Source organism: Cyphomyrmex costatus, unplaced genomic scaffold (assembly GCF_001594065.2).
Source record: "Cyphomyrmex costatus isolate MS0001 unplaced genomic scaffold, Ccosl1.0 scaffold600, whole genome shotgun sequence".
NCBI lineage: Eukaryota > Metazoa > Arthropoda > Insecta > Hymenoptera > Formicidae > Cyphomyrmex > Cyphomyrmex costatus.
This window is the reverse complement of record NW_017280157.1, coordinates 1-26,359: the sequence shown is the minus strand read 5'-3', so window position 1 is coordinate 26,359 and position 26,359 is coordinate 1. Positions and strand designations below refer to the sequence as shown.

General features: G+C 34.9%; 7 protein-coding genes across 7 annotated transcripts; 4 read left to right on the top strand and 3 right to left on the bottom strand.

The window, feature by feature from the left end:
• The first annotated feature begins 2,496 nt into the window (after positions 1-2,496).
• Positions 2,497-3,367, top strand: LSm3 (U6 snRNA-associated Sm-like protein LSm3). The gene is made up of 3 exons (XM_018547057.1): positions 2,497-2,731; positions 2,812-2,919; positions 3,074-3,367. Exons 1-3 carry the CDS (start codon positions 2,711-2,713, stop codon positions 3,239-3,241), a joined length of 297 nt encoding a protein of 98 aa, XP_018402559.1. The 5' UTR covers positions 2,497-2,710; the 3' UTR covers positions 3,242-3,367.
• Positions 3,368-3,457: 90 nt separating this feature from the next.
• LOC108779609 (sperm flagellar protein 1) lies at positions 3,458-4,802 on the bottom strand. Its single transcript, XM_018547056.1, has 3 exons — positions 4,521-4,802; positions 3,960-4,241; positions 3,458-3,891 (listed from the first exon to the last, which is right to left on the bottom strand). Exons 1-3 carry the CDS (start codon positions 4,630-4,632, stop codon positions 3,599-3,601), a joined length of 687 nt encoding a protein of 228 aa, XP_018402558.1. The 5' UTR covers positions 4,633-4,802; the 3' UTR covers positions 3,458-3,598.
• A 932-nt stretch (positions 4,803-5,734) lies between these two features.
• MFS3 (major facilitator superfamily transporter 3) lies at positions 5,735-9,544 on the top strand. The gene is made up of 9 exons (XM_018547058.1): positions 5,735-5,798; positions 7,110-7,363; positions 7,491-7,724; positions 7,798-7,885; positions 8,129-8,358; positions 8,441-8,581; positions 8,649-8,781; positions 8,975-9,216; positions 9,368-9,544. Exons 1-9 carry the CDS (start codon positions 5,780-5,782, stop codon positions 9,542-9,544), a joined length of 1,518 nt encoding a protein of 505 aa, XP_018402560.1. The 5' UTR covers positions 5,735-5,779.
• l(2)10685 (5-methylcytosine rRNA methyltransferase l(2)10685) lies at positions 9,441-12,107 on the bottom strand. The gene is made up of 9 exons (XM_018547055.1): positions 11,933-12,107; positions 11,518-11,700; positions 11,072-11,441; positions 10,787-10,969; positions 10,438-10,724; positions 10,252-10,376; positions 10,040-10,177; positions 9,815-9,962; positions 9,441-9,518 (listed from the first exon to the last, which is right to left on the bottom strand). Exons 1-8 carry the CDS (start codon positions 12,014-12,016, stop codon positions 9,821-9,823), a joined length of 1,512 nt encoding a protein of 503 aa, XP_018402557.1. The 5' UTR covers positions 12,017-12,107; the 3' UTR covers positions 9,441-9,518; positions 9,815-9,820.
• Positions 12,108-12,343: 236 nt separating this feature from the next.
• On the top strand, positions 12,344-16,349 carry LOC108779597 (TBC domain-containing protein kinase-like protein). Its single transcript, XM_018547041.1, has 12 exons — positions 12,344-12,720; positions 12,816-13,065; positions 13,162-13,390; positions 13,472-13,746; positions 13,838-13,984; positions 14,058-14,340; positions 14,430-14,607; positions 14,938-15,144; positions 15,220-15,479; positions 15,541-15,668; positions 15,748-15,910; positions 16,191-16,349. The coding sequence occupies exons 1-12, from the start codon at positions 12,516-12,518 to the stop codon at positions 16,296-16,298; spliced, it is 2,433 nt and encodes an 810-aa protein (XP_018402543.1). The 5' UTR covers positions 12,344-12,515; the 3' UTR covers positions 16,299-16,349.
• A 197-nt stretch (positions 16,350-16,546) lies between these two features.
• Positions 16,547-20,918, top strand: LOC108779588 (protein broad-minded; the record flags this gene model as incomplete). The annotated part of the gene is made up of 8 exons (XM_018547032.1): positions 16,547-18,278; positions 18,362-18,699; positions 18,790-18,983; positions 19,052-19,462; positions 19,529-19,848; positions 20,275-20,452; positions 20,519-20,734; positions 20,811-20,918. Coding segments are annotated over exons 1-8 (3,435 nt in total), but the record flags the coding sequence as incomplete, so codon positions are not given.
• On the bottom strand, positions 20,634-25,350 carry AIF (Apoptosis inducing factor). The gene is made up of 13 exons (XM_018547036.1): positions 24,926-25,350; positions 23,941-24,245; positions 23,805-23,862; positions 23,567-23,727; positions 23,376-23,506; positions 23,111-23,286; positions 22,834-23,025; positions 22,573-22,763; positions 22,243-22,495; positions 22,013-22,167; positions 21,673-21,933; positions 21,280-21,505; positions 20,634-20,692 (listed from the first exon to the last, which is right to left on the bottom strand). Exons 1-12 carry the CDS (start codon positions 25,008-25,010, stop codon positions 21,434-21,436), a joined length of 2,040 nt encoding a protein of 679 aa, XP_018402538.1. The 5' UTR covers positions 25,011-25,350; the 3' UTR covers positions 20,634-20,692; positions 21,280-21,433.
• Positions 25,351-26,359: the final 1,009 nt, after the last annotated feature.

The window sequence follows — 26,359 nt, the reverse complement described above, 5'->3', positions numbered from 1 at the left end:
CACATTTAAAAATTTTTTTTTTTTTTTTTTTATTGAAATAGGGGTTCAAAGGAGAGTCGAGACATCTCCGCGACTTCCAAGGAGAAACTTGTTAAAGGGCGACCTCCAAAATGGAGCTACAAATCAACTGACACATTACTCAATTAATCTCATGGTGGCACCGGATCTTTATCATCTCACGAATGACGTGAGGGGTGAATAATTACCCTCTTACATAGTATAACAGTGACGTTCGACGATCGACATCGCGCTGTCAACGCCGTCAACGTTGAGACAGCAGCGTCGCTCTGTCGCTCGGACGACGAGAAGGAAAAAGACGCAGGCCTCGCTAGAAACGCTTGTGTGCTGTATAATGTGTGTGTGTGTGTGTGTGTGTGAGTGAGAGAAAGAGAGAGAGACAGAGCGAGAGAATAATACTTCTCGGGGGAGAGCCACCCCCTGCACGGACAGCCGGCGCCCTGTGCTCTACGCGACGACAGCCATGTGCCGCTCCCTCCCTCCACCCCCCAGGAAACCGCCGCCCATCGAGCGGCGGCGGCGGCGGCGACGGCGGCGGCGATACCGCCGTCTTTCCTCGACAGCGCGGCTTCGTTTTATCGGGTCCCTGAGGGATTCCGTTATCGCGGTCGCGCGACGACGGCGCACGGGAATAAGACCGACTGACAAGACGTCACAATGGGAACACACGGAACTCCGGATCCCGCTCTCCCCCGTCACCGCCGCTCTCGATTAATCCTCGCTTTGCGTCTCCGTCTCTCTCACACGCGTTCGACACACTCACGCACGGCTCGCCACTCACCATCGTATCCGTCGCACGGCTGTCCGCCGCGTGTCCGCACATATCCCGGGCGGGGAAGCCGAGTTAACACAGACTGGCAGGAGTAAACGAGCAGGACGGCGAAAGAGAGTCCTCGCCGAGAGGCGAAGTGGCTGAGATCAACGTGGGGCAACGTCGCCCGAGACGTCGCCGATGTTCGATCGACCGATCACACGAATGAACGAACGCGAGTCGACTAGTTCACCCGCGGGCACAGAAAATGGCGTTGCACGTAGACACAGTTGGCACGCAGCAGCAGCAACAGAGCGGTCGCACGCTCCGCTCGCTCGCTCGCTCACTCGCTTCCTCGCTACGTCGTCGCTCCGCCGGGGCCGCGGCTCAAACTCCGCCGGACACCGCCAGAGAGCGCTGCGATCATCCTCCACGGCAGCGCGCAACATTTGAATTACGCTTAGTTTTAAATAGTATTCCCGTAATCTCGCAAACGCAATAGGAGTAATAAAGTTAATCAAGTTTGAGCCTTAAGGACTGACCAATCACAATAGATTATTTCTCTTATATCTTCGATCGTGATTAATCAATTTCTAAAGGCTTAAGACTTAAGGTTTACTACGCTCATTTGTGTTTGCGGAGTAATGATTAAGAGTTAAAACAATTGCAATTTTTAATAGTAGATAGTTTTTTTTAATACATACTTATATAGTGTCCTAAAAAAATAGAGTTTTTTTTTTACATACATAATATCATATGTACAGTACATACTTTCCGATAGGTTGAAATTTTTCTTTTCCATTGTTCTCTGTTCTATGTTCCTTTTATTCCGTGCAAGAGTGACATTCAATGAAAGCTCTGCTTTTTTTTTTACACGTGATGAAATAGAACTTTTATTGGACATCGCTCATCACATCCAATGTGCTATTATAAATGATATTGTGTCCTTTTGTTGAAAAACGTACGTCCTCTCTCAGTAAAAAAAACTGTTATTGCAGAATAAACATTTTGCTGAGTCTGTTATAATCAGTAAAATTATTTACACATATAACAGTAGAAATAAATAATACATCGAGGAGTTAATAAAATATTGAACGTAATATGAATAAAACAGTGTTTTACTCGAACTCGAAACATTTAGTGCTGCTACTAATAATTATAAAAAAAAACAATAACAATTATATAAAGAAAGGCGCTTCTTGATGCTAATTATTCTATTTGCTTTTTATTTTTAGAGAAGTTATAGGAAAGAACCCTTCTGTAATAAATATTATAAATAAATAAATATTAGAATTCTATAATTAAAATGTAATTTGTAGATAATACATGTGTGAATTTATTGATTCTAGGTATGAGATAGAAAAAAATGCGAAAATTTGTAGCGAAATTTGATGAAAAATCTATGTAATATAATGAATATCTATTCTTGTAGTTCTTTTTTGTTTTATATTAAACGAAATTTCTTTTAAACACAATAATACTAATAAGATATTAAAAAACATCTTTATGATGTTTTATGTCTCGATTTTAAATATGCCTGTCTGGGGATCGCATTTGTTATTCTGAGTACAATCAAAATGATCGATGTCGTTTTTCAGTTTGTCATTGAGAAATAATAAAAATAACATCTTTTTACGCATCCATCGACGAGATACCATTATATATATCGTCAGTGGTATTTAACTTTGAAAATTTTCAAATTAACAATATGGCGCACGCGCATGCGCCTGTTTCCACTTCCTTTTCTTAACATCGACGCAATTAGTTTTCAGATATCTTTCGTCTGTATGGTGGTAGCCGGTAACCTATAATCACCTGTGATATCAGTGATATATAATTACGAAATATTTAAATTCTACACTTTAATTCACGATCCTCGATTGCGTCGTTGATCGCCCAGTATTATTACGCAATTGTCACAAGAAGTCTAAAGAACGCGCTATGGTTGAAGAATCAGAGCAGGTAAGTGTAGTTCATATAGATGATTCATATAGATTGACTACAAATACTTGTCGATGATCCTGGATGTTATTCCAAAACAGTTGCCGCCAATAGATGTGAAGGAGCCGCTGGACCTTATAAAGCTAAGCCTGGAGGAGCGGATTTATGTAAAGATGAGAAACGAGAGAGAACTCAGAGGAAAACTACATGTAAGGAACTTTCCATTACTCTTTGCTAGGCCTATTTAAAACCATTAAATGTGATTCAAAATGGAACAAAAGGAAAATATGTAGCTAAGAAGGAATAATAAGTTTTCGCTTCTATCGTTTGTAAAATGATTCTTACGTTTTAATTTAATTTCAGGCCTTTGATCAACACCTGAATATGGTGTTGGGCGATGTGGAAGAGATTATAAACATAGTGGAAATCGATGAGGAAACGTATGAGGAAATCTACCGCCAGAAAAAGAGAACCATCCAGATGCTATTTGTGCGCGGTGACGGTGTCATCCTGGTATCTCCACCCACGTAAAATCACCATGACATTTGATGCAACATCTCTTATATGAAGCTATCAATATTTTTTTTGCGTAATTTATGGGATTTTGTTTTGTTAGAATGTCCAAAAGATATATAAGATTTGAGATGGGCACCTAAAAAATCAAAAAAGATTTCATGACTGCTCTATTTAATTTAGTTATACTATATATAGTGTAATACACTATAATCTCATGTGTAATTTTGTAAGATTACATGAATGGCCCAATTAGATGATAATAAAATGTGTATTCTTTTATACATAATACATGTGTAAAAAAAAAAACAAGCTACGCTGTGTTATATAAAAGCCACATCAGAGAGCACATGATACTTTTATCGATTAGATTTATTATGACAGCTTGGTAGAAATACGTTTCGAGATTCCACTGCCTATAACGTGAGAACGAGGAGTAGCAACGTTTCGCTCAATGGGCAGCCTTGTGATCTGTGATGTGAGATCGTCGATTCGTTGATCCTTCAGCTTCATTATGCTTTCTAGATGTGAAATCTTCTGCTGCAATGTAGAGATAGTGTCGTTTTTTTCCTGCAGCTCCTGCTTCAGGCGAGTGAAAATACGCCGGGAGACTGTCTTGTTTGCTAACTCGTCAGGATTTAGCACAGACTTTACTGTCTCTGTATTATCTGTAAAAATTAAAAATGATTTAGGGAAAGTAGAATCTAAAAATAATTTGTTACAGTTCAGTAGCCACCTTCACTGTCCTCGTGGCCGAAGTATAATAACTCTCTGTCTTTCTCTGAATCCTTCAAGATCTTGACTCGCAGATCGGTGAGGACTTTCTCGATGATGCCTGGTTGAGAACCCGCCAGCTGATTAATCGCATCCTTCCCCAGCCTCATATCGATCTTCGACAGCACCTTGCGATTCAGCGTGCTCCAATTGTCAGTTTTCTTCGCAATGCTGTTGCCAGCGACGTAATTATGCACGTCCACGTACTTAGGGTAATAGCGTTTCAACAGCTCCGCCATCAACACTGAAGTTTAAACATAGCGATTAAATTTTTTGTTATATTATTCTTGAAATATTATTCTAGAAGGAAATAGGTCTGTTTTTGTTGTTGCAGAACTTCTCACTTTTACCAAACATCGGACATATATATCTATTTCACTTTAAGTACAAAAAGTATACATTAATTTATTCTATAAAAAAAAAACAGACTTAATGTATCTTGAGAGATCGTCGACCTTTCGCGGGAGAGGAATTAACAAATGGATTTATATGAAATTATATAAAGATGATACTTTTTCATTACCTCCATCGGAAAAATCTCTCGCTATGTTTCTTTTGGGCCTGGAAAACTTAATTTGATCGATCCAGTCGTAGATCTCGTCGAGATGATCATCGGTCTCCGAGTTTGCGCTCATGTTCACTGCGACGCTTTTGGCGACCCACACACTAACGAGATCATGAGCTCACGTGGGGATAACGAATGAATACGAGAAGAAGGAGAAAGAGAAAAGTCTCTGTTACGTATATTAAAAATTTTTTAACGCGGTAGACATTTTTTTTATCTTACATGTTCGCTCGAGCCTGGCTTCAGTTAGCTCGAATAAACAAATTTTGCGCCCGTTATACAGGACACGAACGATCTTAGAAATAAATATACGGTGGACCGAAGAGGATCCAATGAAGTATCAAAAATGATAAAAAACAAAAAAAGTAGAAATTTTGAGTTTAGAGAGAATTTTCATTCATAAAACTTTTTTTTCATAAAAGTTAAGCGCGAGCAATCACATTACTTACAAATAATTATCGTTATTCTATTCATACTTGCAAATGTTCTGATATTGCTGAAATGATCTGAGCTAGTAGCAAATCAAATTAGTTTTAATCTTTCGATCTTAATTGAAGTATTAAACTTACTAAGATTCCAGAATATATTTTAAATGAATTTGATGCTTTTGATGAACTTATGATAAGATTTGTGTGAATATATGAACTTTTAAAATATACTTAAAACATGTAGTTATTATTTGCGTACAATATTTTTCTGTGTGTAGAAAAAGATAAAAAGTAAGTTAAAGCCGAGATATATCAGAGTTAATCTACATTGGTATAGAAACGGACATTATTCGCGAAATGCCGAGGTAGGTGATTCACCCTTTGCCCTTTATCACGCCAGCCGCCAACGTCAATGACTGAGATGAGAGTATGAGGCATCGGCCTCTTGTATTTCGTGCGATCCCTCTCACGTACGCACTATACGCGTACGTGCGGCAGGCGTTTATAGCAGAGGCGCACGCTCCGCATCCCTCCGGAGACCAAAGTCGCTCCAAGAATTTCTCGGCTTTCTCGTGCCGCTATATCAGTGGCACACTACTTCTGTCACGAGCCGGAAGCGGGTGAACACCAGAATTTCTCTCTACTAGAGAGGAAGAAAATATCTGCGACGGTATAAAATTGAATAGAAGTATAAGGAATATTGGAAAAATTGGAGACGTGATTATTTTTCTGCGATACATCTTCGTTGGAATCCTCTGGGTATTGTCGAAGACGCTTCCTATTAGTACGATGGCCGTGGAAGATACTGGTAAGTAATGAATCTTCGTCGGCTCTCACAAGAAAGATCAGGATTTTTTAATTGTATAAATATACCTTAGAATTATAAAATGTTAGGAGGAAGAAATTAATAAAGACAAAAAGATCATTCAGAAAAGATACTTACAGAGAGATATTTTATACATATTTTACTAATTTTTGCTTAAAAAACTTTTAATTACTAAAAACAGCTTTAAATCATTTCTTAAATTAGATTTATTAAACTCTAATTACGTATAAAAATTGCGTCATTTAATTTAATTGTTCAAAAAATATTCAAGATAATTCTAGGTTGAGTCACCTTCCATGACCTTGACGCGTCCTCTACTCCAGATCGATTTTCGCGAGACACTATAGAATTTTAGTTAAATATATCGATTTCAAATTGATTGCCAGCTGATGTGCAACATGAACGCATTATGATTTATGACGCAACGCTGTGCAAGTGTCGATCAGTTCTTATCATATGCGTTCAACATGATGTACTCAACATATAAATTTTCGCTATCTCGGAGTTGCAGATTTGCGAGATACAATTAAATTCATATAATATATAAATTTAATTGCGCGCGAATAGAGAACTGCAATCGTCAGAATACTAGACAGAAACTCAAGAATTGCATCAGGATAACATTGTCTTCAACTCGGTGTTCAAAGTGACGGTCCGCGTGTCGGCGCGCCGCAAATTCTCGTTCTTAAAATAATCTCTTGGGTACGCCTCTGAACATACAAAATCGATTTCACGTCAAGCCAGACGAGAAAAACTCATTTCTTAAAATTGAAGTACATTTCGTCCGTGAGCAGAAAATTGTTTCAATTTAGAAAGCTTGTTTTTGTTCCTCTGTTGTAAAAACAAATCGTGCATAAAAATATAGTAGTTTAAGCAACCAATTATACAATTATCGTGATTTTATCGTGACATTTCAAAAGAGAAAGCATTTATAACTAGATTGTTTTAGGTAGACAAGTGCTATGTGCAACTCATTATGTATTTGTAAAAGAAATAAAAATTCGAATACAATTCATGAGTATAATAATTCTGGCAATCAGTATCATTTTTTTATGTCGCGAAAAATCAGATGAGATAAAGAACAAGATATAAATTATCAAATACCGTTTTAATTTTTGCCATAAAAAATAAAATAAGATAGAAATTAAAAATTTGAGTAGTTGAGTATTTTACTAAAAGTTTAGTAAAATATCTGTATAATATTAAATTAAAGAATTGTAATATATAAAGATAATTCTCTTTCATTAATTTTATACTAAAAAAATCTGATTATAATATTAATTATTTCTGTAGCCACAAGAGGAAACAGAACGCTATGTCCGTTTCGATATGTGATGGCCGTAATGGGATCGATCGGCCTCGCCATTCTTTATGGCTTTAAAGTCAATGTTAGCGTGGCTATCGTCGCTATGGTGAATCATACAGCCATTAAACCACTCATAAAATTATCTACATCAAACGATTCGGAAACTAACAATACCACGCTAACGAGCAAGAACATATGCCACTTTGATGATATCTCAAACATCACGACGATCGAAAATGAGGTGATGATCTTACAGTAAGAAAGAGATTCACATGTAATTCTCATATGTAGCTTTGGCAAAAAGATCTCAGCGTTTTAATTAAAAAAAAAAAGAAAATATTTAGCCAAATGTTACCGCATCTTTTCAGGACGGTCCATTCGTATGGAACGAACTTATTCAAGGCCTTATTTTATCTTCGTATTTCTGGGGCTACACGGTGTCTATGTTGCCGGGTGGGAGATTAGCAGAACTCTGGTCAGCTAAGTGGCTGATGAATGGATCGGTTATGTTGAATCTTGTTGCATCCATTCTGACGCCCATCGCTGCTCGTATGCATTACTGGCTCTTCATAGCTATGAGATTTCTTCAGGGAATCGGTGGTGTCAGTAATGACTTGTTACGTTAACAGATTCGATATTCCGATACGGTTGTAACTTCGAGCGCTTGAATTACAGGGTGTATCATTCCCTGCCATGCACGTGATGATCGCCAGGTGGGCACCGCCACATGAAAGAAATGTCATCGCTTCGATCGTGTATGCAGGTAAGAAGAACATTACAGAAGACGTCTTTAGCGAAGTTCCAGCAATATATATCAGAATCTTTCAGCGTGATTCTACGATTTTTGCGTGGTCTGTAATTACAACGCGAAAATTGTAAAACTGATTCTTGTTTTATAAGATTCTATTAAAAATCATGATGTAATATAGATATATTTAATACCTGGAATTTTTTGGATGCATCGTACATTTTTTTTTTTTTTAATCAAATTTTGAGGAATTTTTAGGAACGGCACTCGGCACTGTAATTTCCATTCTATTAACCGGCTTGCTGGCTGCAAATCTCGGTTGGGAATCCATTTTCTATATTGAAGGAGCACTTTGCTTGATTTGGTGTACTATTTGGTGGCTGATGATAGCAGATTCTCCGGAAGAACAAACGAAATTCATTACTCAAGAGGAAAAAAACTACATCGTCATGTCTTTGGGAGGACACAAGAAAAATATTCCCAAAGTGGTACGTTGAGAATTAAATTAAATAGCTTAATTCTCGCGTTGTATTAAAAAAAATTCCTCATTTTTTAAATCCATATTTGCAGCTTCCATGGCTACAAGTATTTCGTTCCAAACCATTCATAGCCATTCTAGTTGCCCATTTTTGCAGTAATTTCGGCTGGTACATGTTGCTGATCGAATTGCCCACCTTTATGAATCAGATCCTGAAGTTCAACTTGAGCTCGGTAAAAAAAATGCTTTAAATAACACATGCGATTTAACATATTATAAATTAATTTACTTATGCATCAGAACGCAGGTTTATCATCCATCCCGTTTTTATGTATGTGGCTCTTTACTATGATTCTCAGTAAAGTATTAGCCATCCTGCAGGAAAAAGGTCTGATCACAGTGACAGTATCAAGAAAAATCGGTACTCTTTTTGGTACGTTTTAATAACTAATTAATGAAGCAAATTTTCAAAAAAATCGACTCTAAATTAATCAAAGTATTTGCATTACATGTAGACAACATATGTAGCAATGCACATTTTTGGATATCTTACACACAGCTATTTTTATATGTATTATTTTTATATAAATTTTTTAATCTATATAATTACATTTGAAATGTTGCAGCATCACTCGTACCCATGATATGCTTAATACAGGTGTCATATATTGGGTGCGATCGCACAAAAGCAGTTGTGTTGATGACGATCGCAGTAACTTGCATCGGCGGAATGTACTCCGGTTTCCTGGCAAATCATATAGATATCGCACCGAATTTTGCCGGTAGTCTAGTGGCGATAACGAATTTCGTCGCCACCATACCAGGTTTCGTTGTACCGGTATTCGTAGGACAACTAACTCATGGAAACGTTAGTAATAAAGCAAAAAATCGTAATATTTCAAAGTGGAAAGAGGACGATTGAATCAAATTATTTCTAGAGAAAGTCCTTAAATAAATTTTTTTTCGTTGGTTACGCTGAATATATCGGAGCGTATTTTGATTTTTTTTATTATTTACAGCAAACTATAGAGGCGTGGAGGATCATATTTCTCGTAACAATTATTTTATACGTAATCGAGATATTGGTGTATACTATCTTTGGAAGTGGTAAAGAACAACCTTGGAACCAGATTGAAGTACCCGACGAGGAAGCGAACGATCAGACATTACCTTTAAGGAGGAATAATACAAAATAAAAAGTACATTATGACTTAATTTATAATTAATTACTATTTATGTTTTATCGTAAATAATTTTGTACGTAATATTTTATTTTATATTTTGCGCATTTTTATCACTATGGAAAAAGTCCATTAATATTTTACAGTTTTATATACAGTTGCATAACATTATAACAAGTATTTATTTTATTATATATATATATATAAAATATATTTTATTTATTTACTATATATAATAAAGTCTACGATGCCTCTCTAGGTCTTAAATTATTTGCACACACTCACCTATTATTACCGTGTTCGTACTATTTTACAAAAGTACATGGGGCCCCAATTATTTTCAAGCGTAGGAATAACGATATGGCCATATTTTAACCCAAAATTGCCAAATTTATAAAGACAACTCAATGGTTTCAGTGCTTCGGTCATATCTCTGTTTCAGCAGAGTGTCGTTAATATAAAATGGTATTCGACAATAACATGTTGTTGCATATATGAAAAAATACTTACTTTACAATCATAATAGAATTGGTTTCTTCCCAGACCTTTTTTAGCGCCATGCTAACGACGCCGTCGTTTTGAATAGGACTGAGAGAACAAGTGGAATACACGACTGTTCCACCAACCGATATTATCTTCAATGCATTACTGTAACAGATAGTTACTTAATAGAGAAGAATAAGGTGACATATTTACAATAAAGTATCGAATTTCGTACATACGTTAAAATGGCTGCCTGCAATTCTGGTAATTTTAATCTTTCCTGTATTCTTTGCGGTTTGAAGATATTATTATTTTCCGAATGCAAAACATGTCTGTCCGTAGTACACGGCACATCTACCAAGATCTGTAAAGAAATAATTATTATAAGAATTTATTCGAAAAAAATTAAATCTTCTGTGCATTACCTTATTAAACATATCTTTTTCATCGATAAATCTCGCATCTTGCTCTGTCACGCACAATCTATCCTCCCACTGGCCGATACCAGCTACATATTCATTTATGACATTGTTAATTCTCTTCACTCGAGACTTTGTAAGGTCATTAACTATCATTACACGTGGCATAAGTGTTTGAAGGATGCTTAGAGCTTTACCTCCTGGTGCCGCGCACATATCTAACACGGCATCACCAGGTTGCAAGTCTAAAGCCAACACCGGTAAGACAGAAGCACCATCCAGAAGATAATAATCTGTATAACACAATTGTGACATTTATACCTATGAAATTAAATTCCAATTAAAGTTAACTAACCTGAAACATTAGTCGATCCTTTCTTTGGGGATGGAAATCTGCTATCATTACTTTCCTCAAACGTATAAATGTTAAGATATTGCGGAAACGTTAATACAACCTCTTTCTCAGTGTTCCCTGAAAAATCTGCACCCTCTTTGTAATAGCCGTAGTGTTGTGATTCCAATATCCAGTCTTCCATACCTGAAAAATGATATAAAATTATATATTAAATTATAATATTTAAATTATAATATTTTTTGAAGCCTGATACCTGTATTTTCAGATTTTTGTAACATCAGTTACCTTTAATTTTTGTGGCTGGAACAAATTCATATAACCCGCTTAAGCCAGAGTTGGGCTGTACAATTCGATTTTCATCTAAGGCGATTTTATTCAAATTTGACTCAATAGATTTCATCTCTACAGGTTGCAATTTGCCTTGATTCTCTACTGTTATATTTTCAGCTTCATCATTTGTACTTAGAGATATAGGCGATGACTCATAATTCACAGGATAATGTGACTGTACTGTTGATATCTCAGCATCAGAAATTATTGAGTCCATTTGACTTCTTGCTTGCTTGTTCTTTCTTTTATCAGATTTAGATGGATTTTCATCAATATGTTCTTTATAGATTTCATAAATTGTTCTCAGATTCATAGCACCATGAGACTAGAAGAAAGACTTGGTTACACACAAATGTTAGCTAAAATCATATATTCAATAATTCTTTGTTATGCAAATATACCTCTAATTCTGACTTTATTCTGTCTATATCGCTGAAGGAGTTTACAACAGCCATGTATTTGTGATCTTCTTTCAATAACGCAGCTCTTATATTTTCCCATGACTTTTCATAGACATTACCATAAAACTCGTCAAAATGTTTCAGTGCTTTGTCCATGTGTGTCTTTTTCTTTTTAATCACAGACTTAGCAAAAAAAAATAATTAATTAAACAGACATTGTATTTAGAATCTTATAAATGTTTATATTCTTTATTTATAATCAGACGACAATTAATTATAAATATTAAAAAAATACGTATAAACAAATAAAAATCAATATAAAACAAATAACAATAAAATTATAATAATAAGTTCATTTATAAAATACAACAATACCAGATTATGAAGTCTGTGGAGCACAGTACAAAGCGCTTACCCAATGATCTGCTTTATTTCCATATCTGGCTACCTGCATCCTAGCCAGGACTTTGATCGCCAGTCTGTTAAATAAACGTGCCATTTTTTCATAGTAAATTTATATCCTGTTATTCCATTCAAATTAGCGGCTTTCGCCGTAAGATTTCATCCTAACCGACCTAACCTTAGAGGTGAAATCGACAATCTATTTAAGCTTACGTTCACGATGCTAGAACTCTATTCGGAATATGCAGCCAATCAACATGTAGTTTTTATGGAAAAACGGCAAGTTGATTGGCTACACATTTCTCGGTCCGAGAATTCGGACCACTGAACTGTACTTTATAGTTTAGTGATTCGAACATTCGGACTGAGTTTTAATGTGGATACAGACTTTAATAGTTAATAGTGTCTCGTTGATGTTGTGGGAGTCTGTGATTGAAATGTTGAATAATAACTGTCGTAAACGATTATAGGCGGACATCGGGCGTGTCATAAGAAATGCTGAAAACGACATGATTATGAGTGACAGGAGCTCCGAATCCAAATAACGGAGTCGACTCGTCTAATCGGAGACAGATTTATGGAATTCCACAAACATCATGTGTCCTGCACTATTGGAGAACGAGGAGCGATGTTTGGGTGGCATGACTTTCTTCGCACAAAGCCACCCGATGGAAGTGTGCGGCAGCAACGGTCTACCACTCACACCGAATTCCATAACTATCTATGGAAAGGCCCAATTTCTAAAGACCATCTATCATCCTCATCTCTCTCCTTATCTTGACATAATTAGAAGCAAACACGGTAAGTCCTGACACTGCAAATAATCTGTCTTTTAATTCTCCCACTGAGACCGTATAAATAAATTTTTAAAAATGATTACTTTTGTATATTTGTAGAGAGGATTGTAGTTGTTGCAGAATACAGTGGATATCCATTGAGCACTAGACATGATTTAAGTATAGAAGAAATCATAAAGATATCTTTTCAGAGTCTCTTAGCGCTACGTCACATGAATGAATTAGATCTCGTACATAGACACTTGAGTCCAGATAATATATTGATTAAGAAAAATAGTGATGTCCAGTTATACAACTATGGATTATATTACATGACAGATGGAGGAAAGAACGTATCTTTTCCAATTGGGTATTTTTCCAAATATTTCCTTTTATCGATATAAATGTTAAATATAATGGATCTATCTACTTGTCATAAAATTACAAATAAATTTTCCTTTCTCAGTTCTCCGAAATATACAGCACCAGAGGTATTTCTAAATCCTAGTCCAAGTGGCATTAAAATAGACTCTTGGTCTCTGGGAATGATTATAGCAGAACAACTATTAGGGCAGCCCATTTGGCCTGGCGCAAAATTGTCCCAGTGTTTGAGGAAAGTTTTGAGCTTAATATTGTGTGATACTAGCATATTCGAACGTCTTGCCAGAGAAAACAATTGTTTTCACATTTATGAAGTATGGATTTATCTATGATGTATTGTTATCTGTTTATATTATAATGTTACACATCTTACATTTCATCTTTGTATCATACAGAAGTTACCAAAAGAGCTAAAGGAATTTGTAGATTCGTGTCTGCAAATTCATCCTACCAAGCGCAAGACTCCTGAGGATTTACTGGAGCTGCCGATATTTACGGAATATTTAATGAAAAATAAGCAAGAAAAAGAAGAAAATCTCTATAAGAACGTTATTGTTAGAAAAATGGATGAGTTGTATTATCTATGGCAATTGGCCGGTGGAGATATTACTATAGATCTAAAAAAACAGAGTCTCATTAGATCAAAACCGCCTATTTTATCTATTCCAAAGTAATTTTCAAATATATATGTATAAAATAACCATTCGTATATGTAAATTATACAATATGATTATATTAAATATTTGAAATTTTTGTTTCAGCTTAGTTATATTACTTGGTCAAATGTTTGGTCAGAGAGACACCGCTAGTTTACTCGATGTAAAGGTCGTAAAAGTTCCTATGCAGACTCTTCGCCAGCGTTTAGCTCATATCCCATACATAGCAAACTATCCTTGGTTAACAAACCAGTTAGTTCACTTTGCTCTCTTGTGCCGTATCTATTTCAATATTACGAATTGTTATAAAAATGTTACATTACAGAATGCGAGTTCAGGCACAAGAAGATCTGACGAATGCCGCGTCTCAGTTACCATTAATCATAAGGGAGCGTGATACGGAATATCAGTTTTATAGGCTTGTTCTATTTGACAGACTTTTACAGGCTTATCCGCTCACTCAGGAAGCAATTATCGAAGAAGCACATAAAGATATACCGCCTCCAGTTAGAGGTGCCATATGGGCGGCTTTACTTGGTATCACCGGCGATATACAGAAGCGTTATGACATGATTGACAAGGAAACACCCACTCATACTGATCGGCAGGTATATAATTGCTGTATAGAATATGATACTCGACATATAAGTACAGTTAGTTAGTAATTTGATTTCAGATATATATATAATAATTTCAGATAGAAGTGGACATACCGAGATGCCATCAATATAGTGAATTATTGTCATCCGGTGCTGGACATGAACGATTGCAAAGATTACTAAAAGCGTGGGTCAGGAATAATCCACATTACGTTTATTGGCAAGGGCTCGATTCACTGACAGCTCCATTTCTTTATCTAAATTTTAATAATGAAGGTATGACTATCCGACATACATATTTTTGTTTCTTTATAACTGGAAGATAAGATCCTGGTGAGCTTGAGACATTTTTCTAATTTTTAAATAGTGTAATAATTTGATATAATTATATTGTATATTTTTTATAGTTTTGTTTTGTTTGTATAAAAATGTAGGTTGTTTGTATTTATATTAAATTCAAATGTTGCAATTTTTTTATAATTAAAAAAATTTTTAAACTTCAAAAAACTATATAATAACGAAAAAACTTTAATAGAACCTATTTGTTTCTTTAGCCATAAAAATGTTTTCCTGTTGCAAGTTAATGTATCACACAATTGGTTTTAGCTCGAGCTTTTGCGTGTCTATCAGCCTTTATACCGAAGTATCTCCACAAGTTCTTTCTGAAAGATAACTCAGCGGTGATACAGGAATATCTGGGCAAATTTTCCCAAATCATTGCGTTTCACGATCCCCAATTAGCAAATCATTTGAAGTTCATAAATTTTGTACCGGAACTTTTTGCCATACCATGGTTCCTAACAATGTTTTCACGTAAGTTTTGCCATTGATGTACCATTAATATGCCACATCATTAATTGTTGATATAAAAAATGACTGATGTTTTAGACGTATTTCCGTTGCATAAGATATTGCATCTATGGGATAAACTACTGCTGGGAGACTCGTCGTTTCCTCTCTTAGTTGGATTAGCAATATTGAAGCAACTACGAGATTCTTTACTAATGTCAGGTTTTAATGAGTGTATTCTCCTGTTTTCTGATTTACCTGAGATTGACATAGAATTATGCGTTAAAGATTCCATGACAATGTATCAAAACACACCCGCTAGTATTACATACAGAAAACATCAGTATAATACAGCACAGGTACAGTATCAATTGATGTAATTGATCATCTGCATATTATAAAATTCTAATTAATTCGTAGGATACAAACTGGATTGAACCCGAAGCGGGAACCGAAAAGATGCCAAGAATAAGCGTAGACGACTTTTTAAATCTTTACAATAATTCACTGAGTAAAGTCATAGCGGTTGATGTACGTAGTAATATACAGTAAGTGCCCGTTTTTGAGCTATAATAAAAAATTCTATCGAAAGGATTTATTTTCTAAGCTAATCTTTGTTTTTAACAGATTCGAGAGGGGTGCTGTTCTCGGGAGTATTAATATACCATTCACCAGTGTGCAATTATCTCAAACTCACATCGATACACTCGGGCCGCATGCAAAACCGTTGATAGATAATAAAAACAGTGTCGTTGTAATTATTGGACCGCACGATCAAAACAATGCGCTGGCAAGTAAATCTTATATATAGGGTGTCCCGCGAAACTTCTCCAATCTCGTACAGGAAGGTAGATAGGATTGAAATAAATACAGAAATCCTATTGTACATTAGTACAATTTCAAAAATTAATATCTGTATTAATATTGTGAGAATCGCTGAATAGTATAGGATTTCTGTATTTATTTCGATCCTATCCACCTTTCTATGCGAGATTGGAGAAATCTCGCGGGACATCTTGTATAAGAGGAAATTGTGAAGAGAGATTTAATTGTAATGTTTTTTTTAATAGTTTGCAGAATTTCTGGTAAAATGCAATGTCGTAGGAGTCTGTTCTCTACAAGGCGGAATTAACGCGTTACGCTCCAAGTCTCCAAATGTTATAGTACCTGCACGCTAATTAAATTACGTAATCGAGTTATTATACATATAATACTCAGATGTATTCATCTATACAGTACAATTGATATACAATATCTGTAAAACTGTATAACGATCTTGTACAATTTTGTTATAAAAAAATTTCATTGTATTGCGTGACTCGATTATTCATAAATGATGTCCTATATAGGTATACTCTCCGTATGTGTATACCTCTGGTTGCTATGGCAACGAATGTCAAAGTTATGGACACTAAAGCTTAGACATGTGCATTTTATTGCACACTTTTTGATTAGTTTTTACTCGTACATTAGCTTAGGTAAAAAAATATGGATAAAGATGTACCACCGGATCTTCAAAAATGGTTAAGAAAATGCTTAAAGAAGGAGTTCGGAAAAATTATACAAAGCGCTATAGACAAGGAGGAGGTGCCCAGCGATATTGCCTACAAGCTCTCGCATTCGAAGGATATGACTGCTTTGCTAAATTCTATGAAGAAGGCAATCACTGAGCAATACTTGGAGGTAAAACCTTCATCCGTGGCATCGCAATCACAATCAGCATTTTCTTTCGCTAGCGATCTTGCAGCAGACGACTGGACTTCTCCACAAGGAAATGCGGAAGAATACAACTGTCTCATCGATAAAATTAGTTGTGACAAGCCGGTGCACGTGAGATTGGCTGGCTATGAAATTTTATTAAAGATCGAATTGTCCAATATAAATAATAGTTCTCAATGGGATGTTTTCCAAAAGACGCTGCTAGACGGTCTCACAGATGATAGCAGAGCTATATTCGATGCCAGTATGCGGGTACATGCAAAGTTGCTGAATTGTTCGCAATTAAATCATACTTACAGCAATTTATTGAATGCATTCAACGCGCAATATCATTCACAGAAATTGCGCGAAACTCTACCCACTCTAATCTCCGGAATTAATTTCAAATTTTTCTTGCATGAGAAACTGTTTTGCATAATGCATTTGATAATTCGCTATCAAGAGGAAATGTTGAAAAATACTAGACATAGCGACAAGACCGTAGAAGAAGTTATAGAACAATTTATAGTATTTCTCAGTACGCATAGCTTTGGCAACTCGTTGCAACCTAAAACTTTAAACATGCTAAATATCATCTCAGTGTTAGAGCCACAGGCAAAATGGAGCAAAAAGTGGCTTCATAGTCTCTCTACCAGAAGAACTTTCATCGCTATTTTAGCAAAGTCTCCGATGTTTTTGCAGAATGTCATCGAATGCATTAAGAGTGGTGTGGCAGAAACACCTTGTTCCTTGTCTGTTTCTGTCATGGATGAAAGCAACGAGCTGTGTATCTCGGGTAATACGATAGAAACCGCAACTTATTTGCATTGTTTGACCTTTGTCTCGCAACTCTGTAGTTATGAGGCAAGTAGAAAATTGCTCGCAGAAAGTTCATTAAAAACGCCATTTAATGTAGCTGATTTCTTAATAGAATTGTTGAACTCTTTAAATAAGTTAGCAGCAGAAGCACCGAGTGGAGTGTATAATACTTCCTGCAGTGCTCTTCAAAATATACTCAATGTTTCGGATGTACTATACAACCTCGACTTTTACCATGCTACATTGTGTCGCCTGATATCTCTTTCTGGAAATAATGTAAAGATTTGGCCGCATACGTTAAACATCATTTCTCACATGATAGACACGGTAGATGGTCCGGCATTTTTGACTACAAATTGTAAAGAGCATTCAACAAATTCTGAAAATACAACATCCCAGTGCCCAGTCGCAATTGTAATGCAATATGTGTCGAATTTATTGAAACAGCCATTTTCTATAATGGATATAAAATGTATCCTAAGTTCGTTCAATCTAATAGAAAAATTATTCGATATTTATGACGCTTATGAAGCTGCTCAAGAACAAATTGAGACGCAGTTTTATCCAGCCGTCGCTAATTTTTACAAAAGAATAAACAAATGCAGTGTTGAAAACGAAAATAAAGTTCAACAACTCGATAGGTAATTAGCTTTATGGGAAAATAGATTTTATTTTTGAAAATCTCAGCTTGCAATCATATATAATCTCTGAAATTCTATTATAGTGTTGTCAAAAAAGTTTTATTAAAAATGATATCAATACCACTCGGATTGCAAGCGCTCGTTAATGAGAAATTAGTATTCGAAGAACTGATTCGTGGATTAATTGCTCCTTTAAGAGTAATTTGGAATTTTAATGACATAGCCAGCTTCATTTCTTCGGCTGGTTATTTTGATCTGGGATACAATGTGCTCGCAGATCTCGGACCACATGTTCTGTCGACTTTGTTGTCGCAAACCTGCATAAACGCAAAGGATCCCAGATTATTTTCTGATCCTTGGGATAGAGAAAATGTTGACGAATTTCTACATATTCTCACATTATTTTCCCTCAATTTTAATTGTATAAAAAACTTAAACACTCATAATATTTCTTATTTATATTATACATACTCTTAACATATGATTAATGAATATGTACATCCATTAACAGGTTTCGCTGCGTTTATGGTCAATGATAGTGAATTAGATAATGACGAAGAAAAGGATCCTTCGAATTTGTTTGAATTACTGCAGGCTGCAATAGACGAGGATTCGACTTATCATTATTTAGCTCTTCTATCGCTGAATACTGTGATTTGGAATCTAGACGCTTGTGCTTATTTATTAAATTTGTTAAATTTCCAGGTAACACAATATTTGTTTGATAAAAGAGCAGCTGTATACACTTATATATAATTATACAATTTTTTTAGGAAGCGCTATTAAATATTCAGAAAAATAGCACAATTTTCTTTGAATTTCACAAGGAACAGAGCGACGATGAAACTTATTATAAGACAGAGGACGATATTGATGATGGTGATAAGCCAGAGCCGCGAAAGGAGTACATAATTGATGAATGCAGTTTCGTACGACATAATATTTTATTAAAATCATATTACATGACATATAAAAGAAAACAATATGTGCTACCATTTGAGGAATATGAATTTTTTTCGGAGTTTCCACCTCCCAGAATGTACGCAGATATGATGGATTACCGAGAAATTGAATGCGATTCAGAGCTAAATGATATGCTGCAGGAGGAAAGGCCTGGATTGTTAGATATTAGTTGGGTTTCACAAGTTAGAGCGGCTCATAAAGCCTCGCGATCCCCGATTAAGGTAAATTCACAAAGATAAATTTATCATATTTAATATTAGAAATTAGAAAAATTATTTTTTTTTTAGAATTCCATGATGACGAATTTATTAAATCAAATGCACAAAGCCATACCAACTGCGGAATGGGTAGAGCAGTTTGAATGGCAAGAGAATATAACATACGACATAGATTATTGGCTACCAGAAGACATACATGCTATTAACATTGTTTTGAATTACGCCGAACAAAGAGAGATTTTAAAGAACAATAACGATAGTCAAAAGAATTTAAAACAATTCATTCATTCTGCCTATATATTTATACAGTACAATAAACCGAATAGATTCGAGGGTTTTGATTGGTTTTTGGCAACAGTGTTTATTATCTGTGATGGAGATATAGATAAGTATGTAACTCAATGTATTATCTTCCAATATTTCATTTATTATTGGAGAAAGTAAATTAGCAAAGAAAAAATTTGAGCCTCAGCTGACCGCGAATTAATCCTTTGACAGCTTTGTTTAATTTCCGGTATGGTCACGTATAGTGGCATAATTCTTGTTCAATCAATATTTCTTTGCAACATTTTAATCACAAAGAAAAATTTGATCGAACAAATATTTCAAAGCTATCAATAATGATTAACTCAAGCCAGTCATATATCATCAGATTGAAAACTTAGCAGGTCTCAGATTGAAAACTTAGTTCTCACCGGGTCGATGTTTCTTTATTATCATCAACCTGTCTCGATAGTTTCTTTTCATCATTGACCAATTAATTGTTATTATACTACCATATTACCAAATAATATGCTAATTAGCAATGATTATAGATGCAAGACTTTTATCATGCAAATAATTCAATTTCCATCAACACTGCTTCTCTGGCCGAAATTGGGCAAAGTTATCGATGAAAAAAATAACGAAGGCACTAGTTCGCAGTTTACTTTTATGCAAGTTTTAGAAACTATGGTTAACATCGAGCTTCCAAATATTAAATATGGATTAAAGGTGAATTTTATCATTTATAAAATTTGATTACTTAAAAATATAACGTTTTGATTTTCAAATGAAAAGGATGTCTTCGGTGTCAATTGGTGGATGATATTTAATAGAATGTTGTCGCAATGTTTCTGGGGAATCCTTCCATGGAGCGAAATCGTTAATTTTTTTGCAATTTGCATTTTATACCCATCCGATTATATGGTGTATTATTCTGTATCATTCTTGCAATTCTGCCAGGAAGAGTTGCTGCAAGATTTAACGAACAGAAAAATGTGGCCGGAATGCATGGTATATATGAAATGTACTAGAATTATTTTCAATTAATGTCATTAAATAACTTGCTGAATGCATTTTTTTAATACAGATATTAGACGAGTATCGCTGTCATAATTATATTACATATATGGATAATTTAGGTCAACGATATAGGAATCGAATTTTACCAGCAATGACTAAAAATTTAAATTCAGAAGACGAAATATAAACATATATTACGAGTTTAATTAATGTAAATTAAAAAAAAACACAAAAAAAAAGGTGCGTATCATTCGACATTGTCGAAAAAACAAGTTGCATTCATACAAAAGAAAATATCTTATAGATTCTTAACATGAAATAATTAAGACATCAGTAAAATGTATGTATAAACACAAATAACAATTATCTTAATTAATAAAAGTTCTTTTGTTTTTCTATTTCCTATAAATGCTTTCATTAGCTAGAATAGATGTATATACATTTTGCACATATATGAGAACATTTTGTATATAGATTGTATTTAGAAATCTTTATGTATACAACATAACATTGAGTGGTACTCGTAATTCGCATACCTTACGAAATTTAGCGTTATACGAGCTGTCGTTTGCAGATTTTCCAATGATAATACCTCAAACACAGAAATCAGATACCTTTTTACATATATACGATACAATAATCTCTCAATATTGTCATTCTTATTGTGGAATAATCTTATTTGTTGAATAATCAATCTTCGTGGATTGTGAAAAGTTTTGCTACTTCATTTAAATCTTCATACTTTGTGTTTCCTGCAAGAACCTGAAATAATATAAAAATTGTTCTATTTAAATTATTTCTATTTATAATTTAAATTATATAATGTTAGATTAATTGTATCCGAATAAATCAGGTATATTTAAAAAGGAGTTATATAATATACAATATAATATTTTTTTTAATAAAAAGATTAATGATGATAAATTTACCCGTCTGGCAATCGACATTCGGTTAAAGATATTCCACAACACTATTCCTACTACAACGTCATCTCGTAGATAAAAAACAATGCCCTTCTCGAAATCTTCGTACTTTGTAGGTTGTTCTGGATTTATATTATCTTCACGTACTTCTTTCTTTCCTTCCTCTACGTTATCTTCTGTGTTATTAACATTTTTCACAATTTGTGACATTGATGATTGTGAATCCGATTTTTCATTAGATCGCGAGACTTTAGAATTTTTTTGTTCCTAGGAGAAAAAAATATTCAAGAGAGAAAAATACTTTTACAATTAAATATATTACATATTCGCTATAAGGGGTACTTACATCACTAAGATTATTAACCGACATCGCATTCGCTTCCGTCGTTTTTGCAAAAACTCCAACAGTTGGTAAAGATGAGTCTACAATACCTATCGCTTCATATCCTACATCAGGTCCCAAGTCTGACCAAAACATCGATTGATGCAAATAAGGTTTACCTGTAAAGAAAAAGTTTGAGTCCATGCTTTCATAAATGCATTATTTTAGAGATATCTCTAAATTTGTTAAATTACCTGCACCGGTCATATTTTCACCCGCTAATCTCCCGGAGGTAACTGCATGATCATGATGTTCAACTCTTCTTCTACCAAGTTTAACATCATAGAAACATGCGGCGTCTCCAGCGACCCAAAGATTACTTCTCGCCTCTAATTCAGCGTTAACAAGGAATCCTCCTATTTTAGGATCTGTCTCTAAATTGGAAGTAGCTGCCAAATCTGTATTCGGATGAACACCTACTGCTACTATTACTTGATCAGCATCAATCTTTTTAGTATGAAAAAGTAAAATATTTCAGTATCATATATGTAAAATTACGTGAGTTCTTGAATATATCAACATACAGTCTGTCCACCAGTGAGAACGAGAGACAATCGGCCGTTTTTATATTTATAATCTTGAACTTCTGTGTTAGATATGGTGCGAACACCTTCTGCTTCAGATTTTTTCGTGGTCCATTCACTTAAATATTCTGGTAATACTTGTGCCATTATAAATTTTTCTTTATAAATTTGGAAAATATTTTTAGATTTATCTACAATAAAACACGTTCTTTTCATTATAAATTATTCACAAATATTATGATAAGTGAATAAGAAACTTACAACTCCTGGCGAGTGCGCAAGCAAGTTCCGAACCGAGAAATCCACCACCGATAATGATAACATTCTTGCATTTAGGATTAGAAACATTTTCTTCCAAGTCGAGAAAATTATCTTTTGTTCTGAACGTTATAACCTTATTTTTTACGTTGTCCTCAGCAAATTCAAATATCGGTAGATTTTTAGGCGATGTGCCTACGAATATACACACACAATTACATATAAAAAATATAATTTTAAATTTTAATTTTGTCTAATAAAATTTTTGAATGGAATCTACCAGTTGCAATGAGACATTTGTCGTAATTTATTTCATAACCATTTTCGAGAGTCACAGTTTTACTTATAACATTGATTTTAGTTACTTTCCAACCCATGGCTACAGCAACTCCACCCTTATCTGACTCAATAAGATGAGTAACATTTGAATAAAACTCTCGTGGCTCATAGAATATACTATAAAATAAATACAAACATTCTGTATGCAAGTAAAAAGATAATTGTACTGGCATTATTTGTTGTATGTTTAAACTTGGAAAGTTTACCTTCTCTGAGTCCCATTCCATTGATTAAAACGTAATTGTGCAGTAGTATCTCTATCTGTGTTATACCAAAGTTCTTTTGATAATGGTGGTCTCATATATGGAAATTCTTCCTCTTGGGCTATAACTAAAACCTGGAAGAAAATCCTTATGTACACGAATAAGAAAAAAAATCTAATTGATATATGTCATACCTTAGCTTTGGGATCTCTAGATTTAATTGATCTAAATGCTGAAAACGCAGCTGTTCCTCCGCCTATTAATAGATAAGGAACCTCTTTGGGGATTAATTTGGAATCTGCTGGAACTTTTACTTTGTTTTTAGATCTTGAATGCCTTCTTCCTTCTTTCTTTTCTAAAAGTACAGGATAGTACAAATAACAATATCTTTAACATTTTTAATATTCCAGCAAACAATTTCATTTAACTTACGTTTACTTTGGCCTTTCGATTGATCTGTTTTATCATCTTTCAAAAAAGATGAAGATATCTGTTAAAAATGTTACAATAACAAAAATGAATTAATCATTGTTCTTAATCAAATAAAAATTGTCGTACATTGTAATACCTTATATGCAACTCCTGTCACAATTAAGGCAGCAACTAGGTGCCAGTAGCGGAATTGATATTTTCCATTTTTGCTAAAATCTGAGCCTTTTCCATTTGGTTGATTCTGCATGCTGTTTGGTTTGCAACTTTCTTGTGGTGCCGGACAAGATGCTCCTGTCTCACAGGCAGGAATTGTTTTTTGTGACTTGAGATATCTAGATTCAGGCACACATTCTTCTGGTTTGATAGTGGTACCTGATGGCTTATGTGGCTTTTTATTGCTTGCATCGCTACTATGGCGTAAGTTATTAATATTTACAATTCCTGTAAATGTTTTGTAAGTTATCAACAGACTATTAAAAACAAGGGAATATTATTAAAGTCATTGACAATGTATCTTATATGTAACATTTTATTGCATATTATTTATATTATTGTTCAGCTACTTTCTGTCAGTATAGAAATGTTGTCTCTGATTCCAAAAAATAACATCACTTTACTGGCAGAAAACAGCTGGACAGCAATATGAATGATGCAATAAAATGCTAGATACATAAAATGTATTATATTTCAAAATCAACAAGAAACATAAAAAATATCAAGTATTTTATCAAGAAACATTTATTGCAATTTTCTTGAAACACGCGGGAATATCTTTACATTTCAAGTTATTAATAATGTGTGTAACTTGATATAACTTAACAAAATTAAAAGCAAGTGTGTCTCCAGGTTATGTTATTCGCTGCTTATTTCAGAGCACACACGCCACATGGAAGAGAGAGATTGTAAACACAGTCCCGTTAATCCAAATCGTACAATAATCTCTCGGAGGCTTACGCAATCAGAGTATAGAAAATGTGTAGGAAAAATGACAAAATGAAATTGTAAAACAAGCGGGGAAACGAGATCATTTTTTCAAATCAATATCCAGAGCAGGCACAACTCAGAACGAGGAAAGAACCCGAGGAAAGAGGAGAGGAATCACTCAGATAGCCGACACTCACCGGCGTATTTTACAGGTCGATACAGATGATTCACATGTGTGAGCCTGGCGGGCAGTTGGCCGACGATTCTACCGCAGACGAACATCTTCACCGGGCCGGTTGTCCTTGTGCAATATGGTGGGCGCTCGCCGTGTTTTCCACTCAGCTACTGCTGTGTCCAGCGATCAGCCGCTGGCTATTGCCGCCGCTTTTACCCTGTACCGGAAGAATGCTCGCCGGAAGGATGCTCGCTGCGCGACACGCCATTACCTGGATTCTCACCTCCTTTCCCAAAGTCGCACCAAATTAATCGTGAGAAAACGACTCTCTACTTGTAGCGGCCGAGATGCCGATGACTGACTGGCAAAACACGTAAATTTTTTATTCCGGCTCGTCGCAATGCGCGCGTATATGTACAACACGATGTACCGGTACAAGTCGTTCGTTGCCAGCGGGGACCGGGGCCGCCTTTTCTAGCGCATGCGCGCCGTTTCGGAGGCGCATCCGACACAATTCGAGGGAATAGCGATAGTGATAGGAATAACCTATCAAAATCTGGGTATTCCGGTGTATCCGATTTCTGATAAGTTCAAATTGTGTTATTCCAGAGAGAAGCCTGAGAGCGGCCATGCTCGGGATTTAGCTGTTACTTTATTTTGAAGCGCCTCTTTGTCCACAAAACGTGGACATTGAACTATGTAGCCAATGTCCACGATCGTGTAGGTAATGTCCAAGATTTTTGGTTCGAATCTTCCCTATGTCCACGATTTTTTCTAGGCCTCTTAAGAGTCAAGTGACCAGTAGTGGGGATATTCAAACCAAAACGTGCATAACAATATGAATATAAACGGTTATACTAGTAAGTTCCTGAGCGATGTGTTAATTAATGTTATTAACATTATTCAAGTTGGCATTACTTAAGATAGAGAAATATACCGTTTCTCAATCTAAAATAATGCAATCTTAAATAATGTTAATAACATTAGTTAACACAATGCTCAGAAACTCTCTTGACACAATTTTGTCTAATATTATTAAAAATTCTTTTAATTTTATTAATATTTATGTAATAAATATATATTTTTCATACATTTTTTAAATATTACTGCAAAAGTTACAATTAGTTCACGCTAATTTCATTTTATTTTTCTTTTACTAAAAATATAATGCAACACATTTTCCCGTCTCACTTTACAGACTGCGGACTGTCGGATATACAAATATTGAATACCCGGTGTGGTTAAAAAATGTGATGCATAGCATTTTCATTATCCACAGCATCATACATACAACCAATCGCACTTAACAATATATTACAATATTTTAGCAATATGTGCATTAATAATATGTATATAAACGTATACGGATGCAAGTTACAACATAAAACTATAGACATGTATAAAAAATTGAACAAAATACAATATGCCGTACATATATCATAATAAAATATTAAAA

What these genes read in the sequence shown, in the direction of transcription:
- LSm3 (XM_018547057.1), top strand. Translation starts at nt 2,711, where the DNA reads ATGGTTGAAGAATCAGAGCAG. An exon ending in TGGTTGAAGAATCAGAGCAG is followed by an intron (nt 2,732 to 2,811) that starts GTAAGTGTAGTT and finishes ATTCCAAAACAG; the next exon opens with TTGCCGCCAATAGATGTGAA. An exon ending in AACTCAGAGGAAAACTACAT is followed by an intron (nt 2,920 to 3,073) that starts GTAAGGAACTTT and finishes ATTTAATTTCAG; the next exon opens with GCCTTTGATCAACACCTGAA.
- LOC108779609 (XM_018547056.1), bottom strand. Translation starts at nt 4,632, where the DNA reads ATGAGCGCAAACTCGGAGACCGATGATCATCTCGACGAGATCTACGAC. An exon ending in GAGAGATTTTTCCGATGGAG is followed by an intron (nt 4,242 to 4,520) that starts GTAATGAAAAAG and finishes TTTAAACTTCAG; the next exon opens with TGTTGATGGCGGAGCTGTTG. An exon ending in CGGCCACGAGGACAGTGAAG is followed by an intron (nt 3,892 to 3,959) that starts GTGGCTACTGAA and finishes TAATTTTTACAG; the next exon opens with ATAATACAGAGACAGTAAAG.
- MFS3 (XM_018547058.1), top strand. An exon ending in CGCTTCGATCGTGTATGCAG is followed by an intron (nt 7,886 to 8,128) that starts GTAAGAAGAACA and finishes AGGAATTTTTAG; the next exon opens with GAACGGCACTCGGCACTGTA. An exon ending in GACAACTAACTCATGGAAAC is followed by an intron (nt 9,217 to 9,367) that starts GTTAGTAATAAA and finishes TATTATTTACAG; the next exon opens with CAAACTATAGAGGCGTGGAG.
- LOC108779597 (XM_018547041.1), top strand. Translation starts at nt 12,516, where the DNA reads ATGTGTCCTGCACTATTGGAGAACGAGGAGCGATGTTTGGGTGGCATG. An exon ending in GATGTACGTAGTAATATACA is followed by an intron (nt 15,669 to 15,747) that starts GTAAGTGCCCGT and finishes TGTTTTTAACAG; the next exon opens with ATTCGAGAGGGGTGCTGTTC. An exon ending in ACGATCAAAACAATGCGCTG is followed by an intron (nt 15,911 to 16,190) that starts GCAAGTAAATCT and finishes TTTTTTTAATAG; the next exon opens with TTTGCAGAATTTCTGGTAAA.
- AIF (XM_018547036.1), bottom strand. Translation starts at nt 25,010, where the DNA reads ATGTTCGTCTGCGGTAGAATCGTCGGCCAACTGCCCGCCAGGCTCACA. An exon ending in CAAATGTCTCATTGCAACTG is followed by an intron (nt 23,026 to 23,110) that starts GTAGATTCCATT and finishes GTATATTCGTAG; the next exon opens with GCACATCGCCTAAAAATCTA. An exon ending in TGAAAATATGACCGGTGCAG is followed by an intron (nt 22,168 to 22,242) that starts GTAATTTAACAA and finishes TTTTCTTTACAG; the next exon opens with GTAAACCTTATTTGCATCAA.